General features: G+C 44.2%; 1 protein-coding gene across 1 annotated transcript in view; it reads right to left on the reverse strand.

Moving 5' to 3' along the window:
• Positions 1-11724: 11724 nt before the first annotated feature.
• The window catches only part of adgrl3.1 (adhesion G protein-coupled receptor L3.1), a 123754-nt gene continuing 115990 nt past the window's right edge, over positions 11725-19488 (reverse strand). Inside the window, exons 23-26 of the mRNA XM_056408932.1 lie at positions 17394-17522; positions 16686-16703; positions 15289-15591; positions 11725-14596 (exon numbers count right to left, since the gene is read on the reverse strand). Coding sequence (XP_056264907.1) covers positions 13953-14596; positions 15289-15591; positions 16686-16703; positions 17394-17522 — 1094 coding nt within the window. The 3' untranslated portion in view covers positions 11725-13952. The remainder of the gene's footprint in view (positions 14597-15288; positions 15592-16685; positions 16704-17393; positions 17523-19488) is intronic.

Here is a 19488-nt window from a genome sequence, read left to right on the forward strand (position 1 = left end):
GATGTGCTGAGGTACTCTGCCTTGCCGGGCAACGAGTATCACTATAAAACAACGTTTAACCACGTCGAGCTCCAAATCCACTAAACCAGACTGATGATGAAACGACTGCATTAGAGTCTGTGGCGGAGAGCCGGATCGTTGTCGGACCCTGGTCAGAGCTGGCTGATGCTACGCTGTGACTGGCCAGTCTGCATTCGAGGGACGGGTCTTAGCAAAAGGTCAATTCCTCCAGCCATACACCGTTGTTTCACTTTCTTGAAGCCGGACTCCTGATAATGAAACTTTAAGAAAACCGTTTACATGTGGTCCTGGAGTTTAACAGAAGCCGTCTCCTCGCAACATTGTTTTCAAATAAAACAAGCTCGCCGTCCGTCCTTGAGAGTCTCTTCTTAGTCAAACAGCCAAGAGATCAAAAACCCCCCTCATGGCGTCCCTCGGCATGCAGCGGTAGCATTTGTACAAAGCGATCCTCAATCAAAGCTTGAGATACGCTTGTAGATCTGAGGGTTAAGAGTCTGTCTGTAAGCACATGTGTGTGTGTGTGTGTGTGTGTGTGTGCGTGCATCCGAATGAGGGGTAATCGAGGCGCTTCATCCCTTAGTTTTGATAAGGGGCCTAATGGTGCATGCGGTTGCTGTGGAAACCTTTGTTTGAACATAACAGTACAAGGATCTTCATTCCGGCACACAAACACACACACACACACACACCTACACACACCTACACACACACACACACACACACACACACAGTCTCGTTCTCTCTCCCTCGGTCATATGAGAGTGTACTTCGTGCATCAATGATTTGAAAAGAGGCAGGAGATACATAATGAAGAGTCCTTGGATGTTGCAGCAAACAGACAGTTTTTTAATTCTTTTCCTGCCTTTGAGGGTTGCGTATCTACCAACAGAGAGCGGTATCGGGGGTTGGAGTCGGCCCACATCTCCGGAGGATGTTGAACGAGTGGAAGAAAAAAAATGGGCCGCAAACTGAATGTAGTGACATACGCAATTCAACCCACACACACTTTATCTTCCCAGGTGACTCGGCATTCCCGCTGAGAGCGTGTTGGTAAATTGTTAATATTGCGAGGTGTATTGCACCGTATACATTTGAATGGTTCTTAAATTACATTTTAAATTTAGATGAGCTGCTCCGGTTAGCTGACAAATGTGTTGTCCTGTTCACTGAGGGGGGGCATCTCGCTCCCACAGAGGCAGTTCAGAAAGAACCGAGCAGCCAATGGAAACGCACAACACATCTATTTTTCTGTCGCACACGGCGTGCGCCTTTGTAATGTTTAAGTCTTTTGGCCGTGGAAATTAATGAACAGTCTTTCAATCAGGCACATCCATGATGGCAGGTAATCATCCTAGCAGAAAATGTCATCAAATTGAATGTTTGATGATGCTTCTCCAATTTCTTCTGCAAACTCCCAACATTTGCACAGCCTCTTCTCGCACAAAACCCCTTACCGGTAATTGTCAATAGTCTACTCTACCAGCCTCGGCCCACCCACCGACTCTATGCAAATATCTACGATCTATGCAAATCATGCAGTATGAAGATATGAGCCTGTAAATGTTTGCACCCAAAATTCCGCCCACATACTCCAGCAGCAGTGCACCCAAAAGCCAAACACTTTGTTTCCAGGATGCTTGTGTAGGTGCTCCGTATTCTTGCGTTCACTGATTTATGTGAGCTAACTATAGCTCACATAAATCTCCAGACTGGAGTTTGAGATTCAGAGCATATATATGTATATATGCATGCATGCATACCCCAACTTATTATGTTTTTCAAGTATGTGTTCAATCTAACTCTTCTAACAGAAAAAAATAAATAGATAAATAAAGTAGAAAAAGTGACTGACTCAACCTTCAAGTCTCACAATCCATACTCAACTTAACACAAGGTCTATTCACGAGTTGCTGAAGAGTAGATGATGTCAATGGCCAACTGGAACGGCGCCCGCGAGAAGGAGGGAAAGACAGACTCAAGAAATAAGTCTCACCGGTCAAATCCATCTCACAAGGTGTCTCTCTGAGCCACGAGGTGCTGTAGCCATAGCAACTGGCGCCCAAGCTTCTCCTGAAAAGGAATAGAAGAAGGATGAAGAAAAAAAAAGGATCTGTGATTCATAGTACAACAACAACAGCCTGATAATCCAAATATACCGAGGTAAACTGCCACCCCCAGACAGTCGACAGCTGTGAGGAGGCGGGGCCAAGCAGGAAACAACAAACAAAAACATTCAGCCTCGTCCTCTGTTCACTTCATCGGAACCGCATCTTTCGTGGATATTGTTTTCCTCTCGTGATCTCCACCGTGTTGACTCGTACCGACAAAACTGCATGATGGTCAGAAGTAATAACTTCGTCATGCCAGCAGAGCGGAATGACGGACAGTTAGACTGGCAGCTCTAATACACGCCCCGGCCTGCGGTCAGAGAAACTACAGCAGCCTCAACAAAAGCCAGACGCTTTTTTAGGGGTCGCTCAAATGTCGTGTTTTTCTTCTATTTTCCCCCCATCGTATTTAACGCAGCGAGAGCGTCGCCGTCGCGTTCCCAAGGGCCTATTTTTCAGTTTTCGGCAGCTACGCCCCGAGATAAAAGAATCATTCTAGTTCAGGATTAATCGGAGCTTTAATATCCATCAAAAGGAATGTTTTACTTGCTTCACCTTGTCGTCGAAGGACGTCACAGTGTCTGCTTGAGGGGTCAGACGAGGACGAATCGAGCAGTGAAGCCACTGTGAGGGATTCATTGGGCCAGAAATCAATTCATCTTTGTTTAGTTTGGTCAGTGAGGCTTAGGCCTACTGCTAAATAACGCAAGTTCATCATCATCCTCATCATCATCATCATCATCCCAGGCGCGACAGTAGCGTGAATCGATGAAAGCAGCGTTTTGTCGACGCAACATATGAACTGAATTTCTTTCAATAACAATGAAGCATTTTCTCTTTCATACCTCTAAAGCGTACTATTGAATATTAAGGTAGGGTACGGTTCATGGTTTGGGTCCAGCTCACGCGAGGGACTCATTCATCGGTAGCCTAGCAACAAGAAAGTAAAAAGAAGCAGCAAAAAGAGTTTGATGCGAGTCACATATCGCTCTATGTTCACCTTCCAATAGAATACCAGTTGACATCCAACTACAGATGCTTCACCCCATTTTCAGCATCGCAGCAGTGCAACGTTCCACAGAACCACGAGCCAGAAAGAACAGCCATGTTTACCCCCCCCCCCCAAATAAATAAAAGGTATTTTGTCTAGAACTGAGAATACCGTTCTGAAACATAACAAAGATTGGGATCTTTTCATTAGCAAAATCCCCCCGCCCCGTTCTCACACACACACACACACACACACACACACACACACACACACACACACACACACACACACACACACAGCAATCAGGGCCCGCTGCAAGGCAGCTGTGCCTCATTACCAGTCCCAATCAGAAGCAAGAAGGGGAGACCTGGTCCACATGGGAGAGGGGGGGGGGGGACAGACACCCGTTCGGACTGCGGTGCGACAGTATGTGGAGATGAGAGATAAAGCGCAGAGGTTGCTCTTCTACACGCCATTTGCACTAGCTTTGTCTCTTCTCACGCTTTGTCTTTGTTTCCGAGTTATTACGTTTCATTCATCAGTGTTTGTTCTTTTCCCAACAATATTTGTACGTTGAACCCCCCTCCCTCCCCCACCCCCCTCCCAGAAAAAGCATCTGCCACAGTAAGATGCTACTTCTGTCTGCTCTATTGCAGATATGCCCGACTTTAAAAGAAAAAGTATTACAGCTAGGTGCAGAGCCACATTGATGCTTTACCTAATTTAATACATCACGGTGAACAGAGCCTGGGGTACGAGGGTTCTTACTGGGTAACAAATGCTGAATTAAAAATCATAAGCTTGCCGGTTCTCCGTCACATTCTAAAATCACTTTTTCTCAAAGTATGTATTATTTATAATTGTTATTATTTAAATACTCATGTCTAATGCTTCAGACATCTGGCTTACCTTGCGTTTCATATTTACATGTCCATGCCGAGTGCAGCGGAACCAACAAACTGACGGCTCATTTGACGACAAACGGTTGTTGCATACGTATTTCAAAATTAGCGCGTGCGAGCTGCAGCAAGGGAAACCGAGTCACGGCGAATTAAAGGTGAAATCCGAACGCTGAAGACGGAGTGAGTGAGCCTACAAAGACTCTAAAGGAGCGAGGTGAGGAAATAAAAGAAGAGGTTATCTCGGGTCCAGTGCACTCAAAAAAACGATTCAAGCCCTTCTTAGAGGTGACACATTTAAATATTGTTTGATACATTTAAATAAATCAATTACAAAACGAAGATATTTATATTGAATGGGTGTAACACAAAATGTATGAATACTTTCATTTATTAGATTTATTTAGGTTACACTCACAAAAACGATTCAAGCCCTTCTTCGAGGTGACACATTTAAATATTGTTTGATACATTTAAATAAATCAATTACAAAAATAGATATTTATATTTAATGGGTGTAACACAAAATGTATGAATACTTTCATTTATTAGATTTATTTAGGTTAGATGGTGTGCATATCAACTCAAAATAAATGTGTTTCATTGAGGACTACCCTTTGCGCATGCGCCAGCTGAAAATCAGTTGTTTACATGAGGTGAAGAGACTTACATTGCTGTACGGTGGTGTAGTGGCTAGCACTGTCGCCTCAAAGCCAGAGGTCCGTGGGTTCAATTCCCAGTCGGGGCTTTCCTTCTGTGTGGAGTTTGCATATTTTGTTAGTTAGTTAGTTTATATTTTGAGTTGGACAAACACAAATTAATTTAATTTAATGAATATCGTTATTTTATTTGAGATGTATTTGATACAAATGAGTTGGACAAACTTAATTAAATTTTATTGCACTGATGTGCTAAATTTGAGTTGGAGTTGCATATAATTATTGGATGGAAAACCTGCCAACAATTTAATTGAGTTCATCCAATGAGTCATTTCTTTGAGTGTGCGTGCCGTTCCAACTGGCTGTGCACTACAATAGAGAACGTGTGGACAGAGGATTTTAACTTTCTTTTTCCTCTGGCGATACAATACATAAATATAAATCACTCAAATTCTAAGGAATTAACTTTGGACCAGGCATTCATGTCATCAGCAACAATTCCTATTACACGGTAGTGATGCAGGCAATTACCTAGCATTGGTGTTTAAAATCCTACCAATTATGTTTCATTTCATTTCATTATCGCGGTGGTAGAGATCGAGAGCGAGGTGGAAAAGGCACAGAGGAGGCGGCAGACGCACCGGGTCCGTTTAGCATCCAGACATAGAAGCGGAACATTCTGCTGCGTGCATTGTTTATATTGGCTGGAGAGAACACGCCTCCATTGTCAGTCCCTCCAGGCTCAAAAAGGGGGCTCACGTGTTCAACTAAATGAAAGCGGCTCCCCAAGAATGCATATTCAAAGGGAAGGTGGTGCGTCATCACAAAAAGTGCACGGTCTAGAGTTTAATATGCACTCCGATACCTCGCCACAGCAAAAATGTGCCGCGAGACCTGGCGGTAAATGTCTTTATCTGCCAAGTATTATTAATTGGAATCGGTGTTTCCTCATCCCAATCTTTGTGGCTCTGCCGTGTTCTCTAGAATTAACTGTGATTCGCACATTCTGGACGATGTAATCAGCTCTTTTACACGGGAAGCTTGCTCCGCTTTAAGAGAAAGCAAATTAATCCATGCCAGGAAGTAATTTGACATGGGTCTGGCCTACTGTACTGGCCTCCCCTGCAAAAAAAAGCACACTGGCAACCCCCCCCCCCCCCCTTCCCCTCCCGAGAGACTAGCCCTCTCCCCCCTCTCCCAAGCCGTCCCGGCGATCGTCTAAATGTCAGTGTTTTCCGGGGCTCTTAATGTGTTCCTAAAATAGCATCGCCATCGATGAGCCTCCGTGGAAAAATACGAACGCTCCAGAAAAGGCACGGGGCGGCTGACTCACAGCAGAGGCAGCACGTACACCATGCAAGCCCAAAGCCAATTAAACATGCAAAAGGTGTGTGTGAGCTCAAAAAAAGAAAAAAAACATGGATGGCCAGTCTCTTCCCTCGTCTTGCCCGCTCTACATCTAACTCTTCTGTCACTCTTCTTCTCCAGACCATTTCTTGATGCCAATTATAGTGAATTATTCAGGGTGTCCAGCATGTACCTGTTGAACGTTTCTTTCTTCGTCTTCTCCCCCCCCCCCCCCCACCCCCCCTGAGGTGGAGACAGGGCCGTGCGTGCACACCGTGGAGGGACCCCTGTCCATCTCGATGCGTCTGCAGAGGTCAGGACAAGGCGGGAAGCTAATGTGGCGGCCTGAAGAAAGACTAATTAGGCTCCTCGTGGCGAGCCTTTTAAGTCAACTGAGCAACGGCCGCGTGGCGATGGATGAAATTCCCAGACCGATGCTATTAAAATCCTGCATATTGATTTAATAAATACATTCCACTGAAAAGAATTCTAGAATGTGAGGTCATGTGTTCCATTCCATTGTGTTCCATCATTACCTAAACTGGACTGAAATATGCGTCTTGAGCTTCATAATGCTTAACAGCGCAGAAGAAGGGAAATGGGATGGAAATCTTGAAATGTCATACCGTACATGGATGGGCTGATCTTCAGCATTTAATCAAATTCAAACTCGGCCTTAAATGTCATAGTTGCCTTAATTAACGGAGACCACAATGTAATATCCGTTTCACAATGGGGGCTGCTTGATGCCGTGCCATTCATTCATGCATCCATCGCCGGCGCCGGATGGCTCCGGCACGGCAAGTTGCATTTGCATTTTCAGGGGGCCGACTCGCCGGGAGAGAGCAGCGAGCACACTGATCGTCGTCGGAGCCAATTAATCAACCTTTTGCCTCCATAAACAAAGTGAAAGCTCGAGTAGGATACGAGCTGCCTCTCATCACAAGCGATGAAATAGCCATGGAAAAATGCAATGCACTGGTTTCGTGCCAAGTGGAAAGCCAACTGGGATCCTTTTTTCTTTTGTGAGTATTTATTATCCGAAAAAGGCCGCTCATGGTGGGCGGGAGGGGAGGTAACGCGGGACTTTCAGCCACAAGACCGAGTTTGAGGTTTTTTCGTTGAGGTTTTGTTGCCGAAACCCAAACGTTCATGACCGTTTAAAAAAAATATAACTATACATCGTTATTTTAAGCCCAACCATGATGTTTTTACATCATGCGTGTCATCACGTGGCAATTTGTGTCCCTGTACTCCACACCAATGCATCCTGTGACTATTTATGTGCGTGGACAGAATTCAAAATAGTTTGCATCACCTGACTGAATTTCTGAAACATTAATATAAGTCTTCTAATTGTGCTCGGTGACAGCGTGGCGTGCTCGAGTTCCTATTGCTACTCCTCAGCCTCGTCTCAAAGAACTGCGAGAACATTCGTGAACATTCCTCCCAGGACTATTTTAAGCGACGAGTGGCTTTCCAAGAAGAATTCGCTCTTTGCTCCATTTGACTTTTTTCTTTGGGGTCGTCCCTTGTAGGTGCCACATTTAGATTCCCAACAGCTTGCCACTGTCATTAATTAATCATACACAATAAACCGATTGATTTCCCCCTTTAATTCATCCTTCCTGCCTCTTGGTTCGTGAGCCGAGTCTGAGAGACGTGTCACCTTGTGAGACACACTGAATGCCTTCCCTTGAAGGAGGGAAACGGGGAGAGCGGGGAAGATAACACAGCCAGGCAGCACTAACCGATCAGAGCACTCCAGCAGAGATATGACCCACATAGGCCGAGTCTGGTTCAATCAGCCTGCTGCTGGCGGGGAGAGAGAGAGGGAGAGAGAGAGTGAGTGAAGGGGGGAGTGTCAGTCGGCTCCAGTTAGTTCAAGAGTAAATCCAGTTTGTTCTCCTAAGAAATAAAACAATGCACAGACATGCATGCAGGAGTCCATTATTTACAAATCTACTACGAGATAAGTCACTATTTTATTTGGTACGATTCATTCGCTCGGCAATCAATTTTTTTTCGAGCTGTTGTTTTTGCCATAAATACTTTCGCACAGAAACGCGAATACAACACTGCGGAAAAGTGTCGCGAGGACATTTTTTACAGAGCTTTTCATACCGCGAATTATAGCATCATCCAATCACCTTGCTGGAAACGGGCTGAGTTTATGGAACAGCGGTACGGAGACCAAGAAAGTAAACTTTTAATCACGCCTTTCAACCTCAACAAAGGCAGGGCGTTCCTTCCTCTCACAATGAAATCATCCCCCCCCCCCCACAAATGTTCAAAGGCCTTTTTGCCCGCAAGTACTGCCACACACGAGTACTGCCGCTTCCATGCAAATGCGCCAGATGCGACCAAGGTGTTTGCCAATCTCGCTAGGCGTCACGACAACCACGAGAAAGAAGCCCAAAGGCTGCTCGGTCCTCTCCTAAAGAGAGAGAGAAAAACGAATGGAAAAGGTAACTCGCCATCCCTCATGTGGGAATTAGCACAGTTCACCCGGGGAACCATTAAGGCTGGTTAGTGCCAGGCAACGCCAAGCCCCTGCTCCCAAAAGGAGGTCCCTCCCACCACAGTACATGAAGCAGCTAGTTCTGTGTGAATGTTAAGTCGACAGACCGAGTGGAAGAGGCACACGTCTCGGCCAGCGTGTACCCAATACTGTTTATAATGACCATGATGCAGAGGGGACCGATGGACAACTCATGGGCGATACAAAGACTTGTTGTGTAGCATCCAGTGAAGAGTGATGAAAGGGACCAATGAAAGGATTTGATTTCTGGCGGGCTTGTCTCTCACGTCCAAACACACACTTTTAGAGTACCGGCTGGACTGACTGCAGGGTTTGATGGAGGACCACGCCCTGCACTTCAAGGCAGACGCTGCACTGGCAAAACAGCGACAGCAAGAGAGCAGCCTCATACGAGGGATGTTTTGCAATTCTCGCAATGACATTTTTAGCCAGCATTTGCTTGAAGTAGAATGAGAGACCCGAGGGAGTCGAGGAAAATTCTTGAACAAAAACAGAACCAGCCAGTTCTCATTCCTCGGGCGACAAATACGGATGCTTTGTCTGATACCGATGCATAAGGTACCTTGTAGAGTACATTTATTTTATTTTATTTTAAATGTATTTAACCAGGAAAAGCCTCATTGAGATTAAAATTCTCCTTTACAAGAGTGTCCTGGCCAAGACAGCAGCAGTAGCACATTACATAAAGTTTCACACAATACAAAATAAAACAGTGACAGACATTATTAAAAAAGAAAGATAGTTTTTTTTAGATCGCAGCATGAATACAACCCAAACTAAGACTCATGTCATCATAACCCAGTTCACACAGGAGCACCGACATCAGTCAAAGAAAACATCTACAACCAAATGAACCTACCTCCAACTCTTTTAATCTATTTTTAAAAACACCTAAAGAGAACCGGTTCCCGGAGACCCAGATCGGTCGGCAGCAAATTTCAAGCCGCAGGAACAGCGAACCTAAAACCTATTTTTTCCATTTCTAGACGGACGTTAGGGACAGAGAGCAAGAGGAGGCCTTGTGCATATGACACAGAGTGAAGATGGTAGCTTCCAGGATTTTTCTGATGAATTAACGTACAAAGATGAGATGGAAGTTTGTTTATAATAGCCTTGTAAATAAGGACATGCCAATGATTTAGTCTATGGATGGACAGAGCAGTCCAACCAACCCTAGCATACAGGGAGCAATGGTAAGTAAGAGCCTTAAGATTAGTTATGAACCTCATTTACATATTCAGTTAAGTGTGTGATGTTTGTGACAATTATTCTGTAAATATGTTCCGTTGTCTACATTGTACTTAGTTTACATCCTTATTTTGAACCAAACCATGATGTTTTTTCTAAAGTGGTACTTAGTGGTATTGTTGCCTCAACCTCAGCATGGACTTTTGTATTTCTCAATTCGCAGCGTTGTGCTGCGACCCTGCGCTTGGCAACCCGATGGGTGAGAATGTGACGCCAAGGGGTCGGACAAAGCGTCTGTATGTGACAGGCTGGAACGAGGATGTGGATGCCCAATGTCTCCACCTCCACATGGCCGCCACCCAGAGGCCAGGTTCCAAATCTGAGTCCAACCTGCTCCGCGTCTGTTCGGAGCATGGCTCCGTAAATGTCGAACAACGGCACAGTCAATAGCCCACCTCCCCTCTGCCCGATGGAGGGGGGGAAGAAAGGACATGCATACAACGCCTTCCTTTCCAAGGAGCATCGTTCCCTAGAGAGGAGGACAGTCTGTCCTTCCGGATTCTTGGATTGTCCCCGCACATGGACCACCCTCGGCGATACGACGCGATCTGCGGGCCATTTTGCAGAAGCCTTGGGAGGGCACCGAAAGAATCCCGCCTGCTGACATTGCTGCAGGCATGCCTTCCAGAGACAGAGGGAAACAGCACATACACAAGCAGAACTTCCTTTTAGACGACACAATCTCGTCCCCGGGGCACTATATGCGCGTGGGTGCATCATGGTTTCATTCTCTTTTGACAAGTCTCATGATTTCAATATATTCAACAAACCAAGAGCACAGCGGTGGATTTGACCCTCCGTTCTGCGCTATGCAGAAGGCCCAACTAGAATGCTATACCTCTGATGGCTTTCATTATTCTTGAGGTGACTGGAGAGAAATAGTCCCAGAGATCACACTTGTACCATAATATGCACGAGGCACAGGCGAACAAACAAAATCCTGTTTTCATCTAGTCTCCGACTTTTGTGGCATCAGGGTATAAATTACATTCTGCAAGATTGATTCAGATGAAAGATGCTCCAGCAGGTTTTTGACCTCTGACACAAACACAGGCTTATTACCACAACCTGCTCTCGGCCGAACCCTCAGGTGACCACGGGATACCTCTTCACAGGTGGTTTGTGTGAAAGTAATAATACTCATCAACTGATCCTTGGGGGTCAGTCCTCCATACATATTCCAAATGTAAATGGTTAAGAGAGTTAGTCTTAAAGGGACAGTACATGCCAAAATCAAATATACATATTTTCTTACCTGTAGTGATAAGTTATAATGTAGATTGTTTTTGTGTGAGTTGTCTGGTTTTAGGGATATCTGCCACAGAGATGGCTGCCTTCTCTCCAACACACTGGGACTATATGGCACTCGGCTTGTGGCACGTATAGAACATATGTAAATACATTTTATTAACTCAATGAAAATGTTTCGTTCCAGATATTGACACAGGTACTGAAGGTACCCACAGATCTGGTTGTGAGTAGTTTCATGGAGGAACTATTGTCTTTCAACCATAGTTCCTTGGCACTTTTAACGCCGCACGCTGAGCGCCACATAGTCACGTTATATTTGAGATGAGGCGGACATCTCTTCGGCCGATATCTCCAAAACTAGACGACTCATACGAGACAATCTGGACAGATGAATAGCACCAACAGTGACAAGGAACAATATGTTTTTTTAGTGAACTGTCCCTTTAATGCGATGTAGAACTGTGTCATATACACTGGCCAGACAGTCAAACTTCTTCCAAAAATAAAGTGCTTCACCGAAATATAGCAAATTGTCGCCTCATCTTCAGAAGGGACTGCAGTAGAAATTAATATCTGAAGTGGAAACACTGTTGGGTTTAACATTCGCGTTTTCAATGTAATGACTGATAAACACTCAAGAGGCGGGAAAACCGCAAAGCTATGTCAGTAATTTATTTGTTGGCAAACAACTTTCACTGTTACAACAAATATTAGTTATGAGATCATTCAACTTGGAACCCATACAAAAAGAATAAATAATTAGCAATAATATTGTAATTATAATCATGATCATAATAATTTAAAAGAAAAAGAACCATAAAACAAACCCAGTGCCGTTTTATTTACTCCTGTCTAAAGCTAGCGTTCTTTCCTCCAAGCCTGTTTTGCCGCCTTCAAACCAATAAACAGATAAATAAATAAGTTCTCTCTGGGACATGGAGGGGGCTATGTGCAAGCTACACTTCATACAATTATGATTTTTTTTCTTCTTCTCCTAAATAAGTAAACATTGGCTTTCCACATTGGACAGTGCTACCGAGTGCAGAGTTTTCACATCTTCAGTTCACATATATATACAGGACTGTCTCAGAAAATTAGAATATTGTGATAAAGTTCTTTATTTTCTGTAATGCAATTAAAAAAACAAAAATGTCATGCATTCTGGATTCATTACAAATCAACTGAAATATTGCAAGCCTTTTATTCTTTTAATATTTAATAATTTTTTAATTGCATTACAGAAAATAAAGAACTTTATCACAATATTCTAATTTTCTGAGACAGTCCTGTATATACGGTGTGTTTATGGCATTCTTTCAATTAGCGGACATTTTCTTCCTTTTTAGTTTTGAGAATGACATTTCTTTATTCTCAGCATTCTTCTTCTGTACAATCTCAACCAGCACAGCAAGGTAATATCAATTGGTAGAACATTTGGCAATAGAGAGGATATGCTTCATAAACCATTCTTGTGTTGCTCCAAATATCTGCTATTTCTGGTAACAAATCAAATTAAAAAATCTTCACCCAGGCTTGTGCCTAAAAGAAGGAAACGCTTTATTCAAGAACAAATGAGATGATACCCACTTCCAGCGAAGACTAAATGGCAGCATTTCCATAGCAACCGCCTCTTTCATAACGCAGCCGCTTCTTTGCCCCTTCAGTTTCCCATCTACAAAGTGGTAAAGTATATGATAATAGCTGACAGTGGTGTTGCTATAAAAGGACCAGCATGAAGTGTGCATATTAATCAAGGAATGCGTATCCGTCTCTGCATTTACGAAAGAGCGACAAATTGTCCCTCGCTCGTAACGCCATCTACACGCGACCAGAACTCCTCGTGACGTCAGCTCCGCGGACAACATTTTGGCAAATTAAAAAAGAAAAAATTGAAAAAGAAATAAAAGACTTGGTTATACGCAACATTTGTATTTGTACCTGTATTCTGTACAATACATAGAAACAGTTTGTGAATTATTTATAATCCTTTGACAACTGAAAACTTTTACAGAGGAAAGGAGAAGAAACAGAACCCATTATTTTTTTCCTTTTTTCTATTTTTTTTTATCCAGTCTGCTGTAATATGATCTTCCTTCTTTGTTTTCAGTGAAGTACACAGTAGCCGCAGTCACTACAACTTGCAGGAATGTTACACCAGCCCAGACACAACTCCAGTTTAGCAGATACGAACGTGAAGGGGAATTCAGAACATCGGCGTGATATGGTTACAGTTCGGTCGCCCAATAAAATAGTTCTGGGGATGATCGGTCGTGAGGGCATATATCGTACATCCTCCACTTGATTGGCCGGGAGTGGGGCGGGGCCTCTTCAAGTCCAGTTTATGTTGCGAACACCGGAGTTCTACACCCTGCTCTGAGGTGGAAACGTCATCCCAGCACGTGTCTTCAAGAGTCAGACAGAGAGACAGACGGACAGACACACAGGCAGCTCCTCTTTAACCAAGTGCGGCCACGCCCCCCTGTGGTGCTGGAAGTGGAGACTATACGCTATGATCTGCTAGAGGTCCATATTGGGGAACTTGTAGGGCTACGGCCAATCCAAGATTTCGTATTAAAGTAACAGGTCGGGTGAAATTACAGAATCCCTCCCGCTCCTTTCCTGGGTTTAAAGTTCCGTTTCTCTTTGATGTTCCCCCCCCAAAAAAAGTCTCTTTAGCACCGCCCCTTCGCCCGGCACCATTTGTGACAATACATTCAGTTCACGCTTTCATCAGACCGGCGAATCCCCACAGTTAATGTCACACACAGTATATCGATCCAGGGGTGGGCCAGCTCAAACCGTCGGTCAACAACACAGAATGTTTTTCGTTGGAAAGTTGGAAGTGTGAGAATGGGCTGGGGAGGGATAGAAGTCTCTCGATCGGCTCTATAGACTGGTCACCAGGTGGGAAGGGTCTATCGGCGGCTCCTCGGGCGACGAGTCGGACTCGTCCTTGTTGCCGGACACCATGTATCCGTCGCTGCCACCGCGGCCCATGTGGTAGTAGCTCTGCAGCTCGTGGAGGTGGTTCCTGGAGCCCAGGTTTGGCATGCTCTTGTAATAGACGTCGTCCAGCTCGGGAGCGGTGGCGCTCTTGCAGGGCTGCAGCTCGCCGGAGCTTTCCTCCTCCCCGTCCGTTAAGCCGTTCACCTGCCCGTCCGGAAGGTCCGTCAGCACCGGCATGCTGGTGTACAGCGAGTCTCTGTGGTTGGGCGAATGCGTGTGCTCGTCGGTGTGCTCGTTGGTCAGCAGGGGGAAGAAGCTCTCGCTCGTCTCTTGGGCGATGCGCCGCGGCCGGGAGAAGCTGGGCGGCGGCGGTGGAGGCGGCGGGTGGCTGTCAGGCGGAGGGGGCCGCGGCGGCAGGAGCGGGGCGTTGGACTCCTCCCGGATGATCTCCAAACCCAGGTTCTCCTCGTGGGGGAAGGCCGCGGGGTTGTCCAGCACCATGGGCCCGGTGTCCTCTTTCCCGCTGCCCACGCACCCACCAACTCCACTGCTGCTGCTGCTGCTGCTGCCTCCCGCCACGCTCCCTGGAAGTGAACCAAGCAGGACCAAAAGTTGCAGCAGTGCTACGGCTTAGGACACGGTGATGCAAAATGATATTTTCATATTAAAAGCGGATACAGTGTGTAATGTGAAAAAGGGTTGCTTCTATAAACCCACAGAACATCTTCCCCTCGGCTTTACTGTTATAACACCACTGTACTGCCCAGCACCGAGTGGTAGACGGGCTAATTTAGTGACTGTAGCTGGTGAACGTGGTAGTGGAGCATTTGGAATGTGGAGAGTGAATATTGGACTTGCATTTGCCAAGTATCTAGAAACACAACTCCAAATGCTGGTATTTCTCAGTGTCTGTTGGATTATAAATAGGTGACTATCGTATTATTGATTGATATATATATATATATTTGTTTTAAGTCTGTAATTTACTCTTATGTGTACAACTTTTATCCTTTCTTGGAATAGAGATTATAAATAAAAATACCTATTTAAGTGTTTTTGCAATTTTAAAGCCACTGAACAGGTATTTTCAGTTATTCTGGCTTATTAGAACATTCATGCCAGTTAATTTATATCTTAAAAACACGTCTATAAATAGTATAACTGTAGCCGGTAAAATGCATTCAAAGCAAATGCAGTGCAAAGTGATTAGCCTTCTGCTGGTTGGGAACATGTTGAGGCTGTACAAAGTAACCCTGGAAGAAGTGAGCCCGGTCACCTCCGTTGGCCATGCTGCTGTTCACCAGCTTGTTCATCAGGTTGTGGTTGCGCTCGGTGGTGCCCCTCTCGTGGTTGTTGAGGTACGACGGGATGTAATTGGAGGTCAGCTCCTTGAGGATCTTCTTCTCCAGGGTGGTCTCCTTGTGGTCGCCGTGGGTGCCGTAGCCGCCGCTACGGTCCAGAATCTGGACGCAGTCGCTCAAGTACTCGCTGCTGGCCATGCTGTAGTTGTTGGCGTGGTTGCCATTGAGAGGGAGTGTGTCCATCACACTGGAGTCCCTCGCGTTGTTCAGGATACCCTCTGAGGAACAAATAGTACAAATAAAAAGTTATTTATTAGGTTTAAATATTCGGATTTCTCAAATAAACTAATTGGAATCCTCAGAAGAGAGATTTTAATTATTGTTTGATATCATAGCATGTGCTGTGAAGTGAGGATTAGAAAGTAGCAAGGATCATTTTCTTGGAGGGAGAAGTGCTCCGAGCGTCCATAATTCATTTTTGAAAAGCCTCAGATGTACTTTTTATTTCCTCCATTACTGCCAGCACGACAGCGAAATGCACAAAAAGAGTGAAAATGTCACGGCAAAATAATTATGTTCTGGAATGACAAGTGTTTACACTGTTTTGAGAGCAGACCTCGTGCATCTCAGTCATAACCATTTGCACATTTGATTCGCAATATTTCAATTAAATGAGATTCAATTTCGTTTTTGCTTTTAAAAAGAAAAAATATGTACAGGACTGTCTCAGAAAATTAGAATATTGTGATGAAGTTCTTTATTTTCTGTAATGCAATTAAAAAAACAAAAATGTCATGCATTCTGGATTCATTACAAATCAACTGAAATATTGCAAGCCTTTTATTCTTTTAATATTGCTGATTATGGCTTACAGCTTAAGAAAACTCTAAAATCCTATCTCATAAAATTTGAATATTTCCTCAGACCAAGTAAAAAAAAGATTTATAACAGCTGAGTGTTTGTCAAGGCTCAGGAAACCCTTGCAGGTGTTTCGAGTTAATTAGACAATTCAAGTGATTTGTTTAATACCCTACTAGTATACTTTTTCATGATATTCTAATATTTAGAGATAGGATATTTGAGTTTTCTTAAGCTGTAAGCCATAATCAGCAATATTAAAAGAATAAAAGGCTTGCAATATTTCAGTTGATTTGTAATGAATCCAGAATGCATGACATTTTTGTTTTTTTAATTGCATTGCAGAAAATAAAGAACTTCATCACAATATTCTAATTTTCTGAGACAGTCCTGTATATATTGTCTGACAGAAAATTGTATTTCACAGAGAATAAATCTGGGACAAATCTAATGAGACAAACCCAAAAAAAAGGAGGAAGAAGTCAATGTTAGATGTTATAAATGTATCCCATACTTGTGTCTCGGTACGGTGCTAATGGGAAGCGTGAGGGAGAAGGGAGAAAACAAACAGACGTGAGTTCAAACACGGAGGGAGAGAGACAACTTTCAGCAGCAACCGAATTACAAATGTCACAGTAATAGGAAGCAATGATGGAAAATGTCTTCACAGAAACTCGGTCTGGTACTCGATATCAAAGTCTGCTTTTACGTGGCACCATTGGCAACTTGATATTCTATGATTGTTAGTTATTTCATTCAGAGAAAACATTCCAAAACATCGAACAACATACAGCAGACGTGCTCAAAGACAAGCAATGCAAGTCCCAACCGACACACACACAAATCACATTGGAAACGAAGCGCATGCTGCATGAAATTGACCATTAACCCAAAATAATGCAAACACATCATGGCTCCCAAGTAGCTTATGAAACCGCAAACCAGTGACACATGCGGCGTGATGCACGTTTCGATAAATCATCCCCGGCATTCTTTCTCCCCGTCTCCTGCGTTCACGCGGTGGGTGTCCTTTGTGATGGAGATTGCTGCAGTGTGATGGATCGCCTCCTCTCCGGAGCCACAATGAGGCGGGATCAGACAGGCGGCCCAACAAGTGTATCACAGGAGTAGGGCGGTTAACAATGAAGCCGTCATGCAAAAGCAATGGAGTGCAAACAAATGAAATGTAGTGTAATGTCAATAGTAGGAACATCAGGCACACCTTGGGTGTTGTACATGCCCACGGCGGGGTTGTTATAGACTGCCGAGTCCACCAGGAGAGTGTTATAAGGATTGTTAGTACCATGGGGACGAAGGAGAGCATTAGTTATAAGATGATTAGCCATGGCTCCTGGTACAGGCAGATAGAGAAAAGGGAGAGGGAGAGCGACAGCCAGAATAGAGAGAAAGAGAGAGAGAGAAATGGAGAGAGAGAGAAGCACTCGAGGAAAAAGAAAAAAAAAGAAGAAAAAAAAAGAGGGCAGAGCGGAGAGGTTGAAGGAGAGAGTGCGTAGATGTTGCAGAGTGGAGGTAAGTGAGGGAGTGGAGGGGGAGAAATAAAGAGAGAGAGAGAGGAAGATGGAAAGGTGAGTGTGTGGAAGAAGGAGGGAGAGAAGAGGACAAGTAAATCAAACAAGCAAACACAGTTTGAGTGTGAAAGCCAAGAAAAAAGCTCCACAAGTCGTTCTCGCAGCCGCCGCATACCGGGCCGAGGGAGGGGCCGAGAGAGAGAGAGAGAGAGAGAGAGAGAGATTGTGCTGCAGTTCAATACGCTTGAGCAGAGGAGCAGCATGACTACAGGATAGTTAATGGACACAGGGGCCACAGGAAGAACAGAGAAGTGGTCTTGGTGCATTCCTGTCCCCAGGTGGGAGACGGATCATGGACACATGGAGCCGCTGCAGAGGAGCAGAAGACGAATGGCCGCGACAGCCCCGCGCATCCATCCTCGGGGTGGCGTCAGACGCCACAATGCCCCTAAGCATCTGTCATGCGGCAGAGCGTTGAGGTCAAAGGAAACGACCCGACGTTTAACTTGTCCGACTCCTACGTGGAGCGTTTCAAGACGCCGCAGTTTGGTTCGTATTAGTGTTAAATTCAGAAGCTATTTCGGAAACGAGAACTTGGCCGAGGAAACGGAGCTCCAGGGAGGATGGAGAAACTGCCATCAGAGTTAATTATTGGGATTAAAATAAATTGGTACCTAAATAATGAAAGAAATTAAATAATAAATAGATGAATAAAAAAGTAAGAGAATAATAGATAAATAGATAGACAAATAAATAAACTAGTTAATAACAAATAAATACGTATATAAAAAAATATGCATGTTTCTAAATACTTTATACACTACCGTTCAAAAGTTTGGGATCACCCAGACAATTTAGTGTCTTCCATGAAAAATCACACTTTTATTTATCAAATGAATATAAAATATAGTCAAGACATTGACAAGGTTAGAAATAATGATTAATATTTGAAGTATTAATTTTGTTCTACAAACTTCAAGCTCAAAGGAAGGCCAGTTGTATAGCTTATATCACCAGCATAACTGTTTTCAGCTGTGCTAACATAATTGCACGGGTTTTCTAATAATCCACTAGTCTTCTAAGGCGATTAGCAAACACAATGTACCATTAGAACACTGGAGTGATAGTTGCTGTAAAAGGGCCTCTATACACCTCTGGAGATATTTCATTAGAAACCAGACGTTTCCACCTAGAATAGTCATTTACCACATGAACAATGTATAGTGTGTATTTCTGATTAATTTAATGTTATCTTTATTGAAAAACAGTGCTTTTCTTTGAAAAATAAAGTCATTTCTAAGTAATCCCAAACTTTTGAACGGTAGTGTATATACGGTTCTAATTTGCACACCCACACAAAAAAACGTAGATATTATAAAAAATATTATACATTGTACCTCCCAATATACCGTCCACAAATCAATCTCCCATCAGCCCATCCAATTCATTCCATCGCTATTCACTACCAAGCCACAGTACAAATTTACTGGCGAAGTAGCACCATACTGTAAAGTGTGTGGGGGAGGTGTGTGTGTGTGTGGGGGGGGGGGGGGGGGTTGTCCTAAACCCAGCCTCGCTAAGTGTGTGATAATTCAGGAGCTGACACACACCGTGTCTGCTCGAGCATCAATCTGTCATGCTAACATCTTATTAGTGGCCTGAAGGAAGCGAGGGCCACACCTCGACTTGGAGACTAACAAATGGCAGTGTATTGCGCGCTGTGTGTGTGTGTGTGTCTGCACGGGCGCGCTTACAAAAATGTCTAGGTGTCTCTGTCCTCGTTACCCT

Source organism: Pseudoliparis swirei, chromosome 24, assembly GCF_029220125.1.
Source record: "Pseudoliparis swirei isolate HS2019 ecotype Mariana Trench chromosome 24, NWPU_hadal_v1, whole genome shotgun sequence".
NCBI classification, from domain to species: Eukaryota; Metazoa; Chordata; class Actinopteri; order Perciformes; family Liparidae; genus Pseudoliparis; species Pseudoliparis swirei.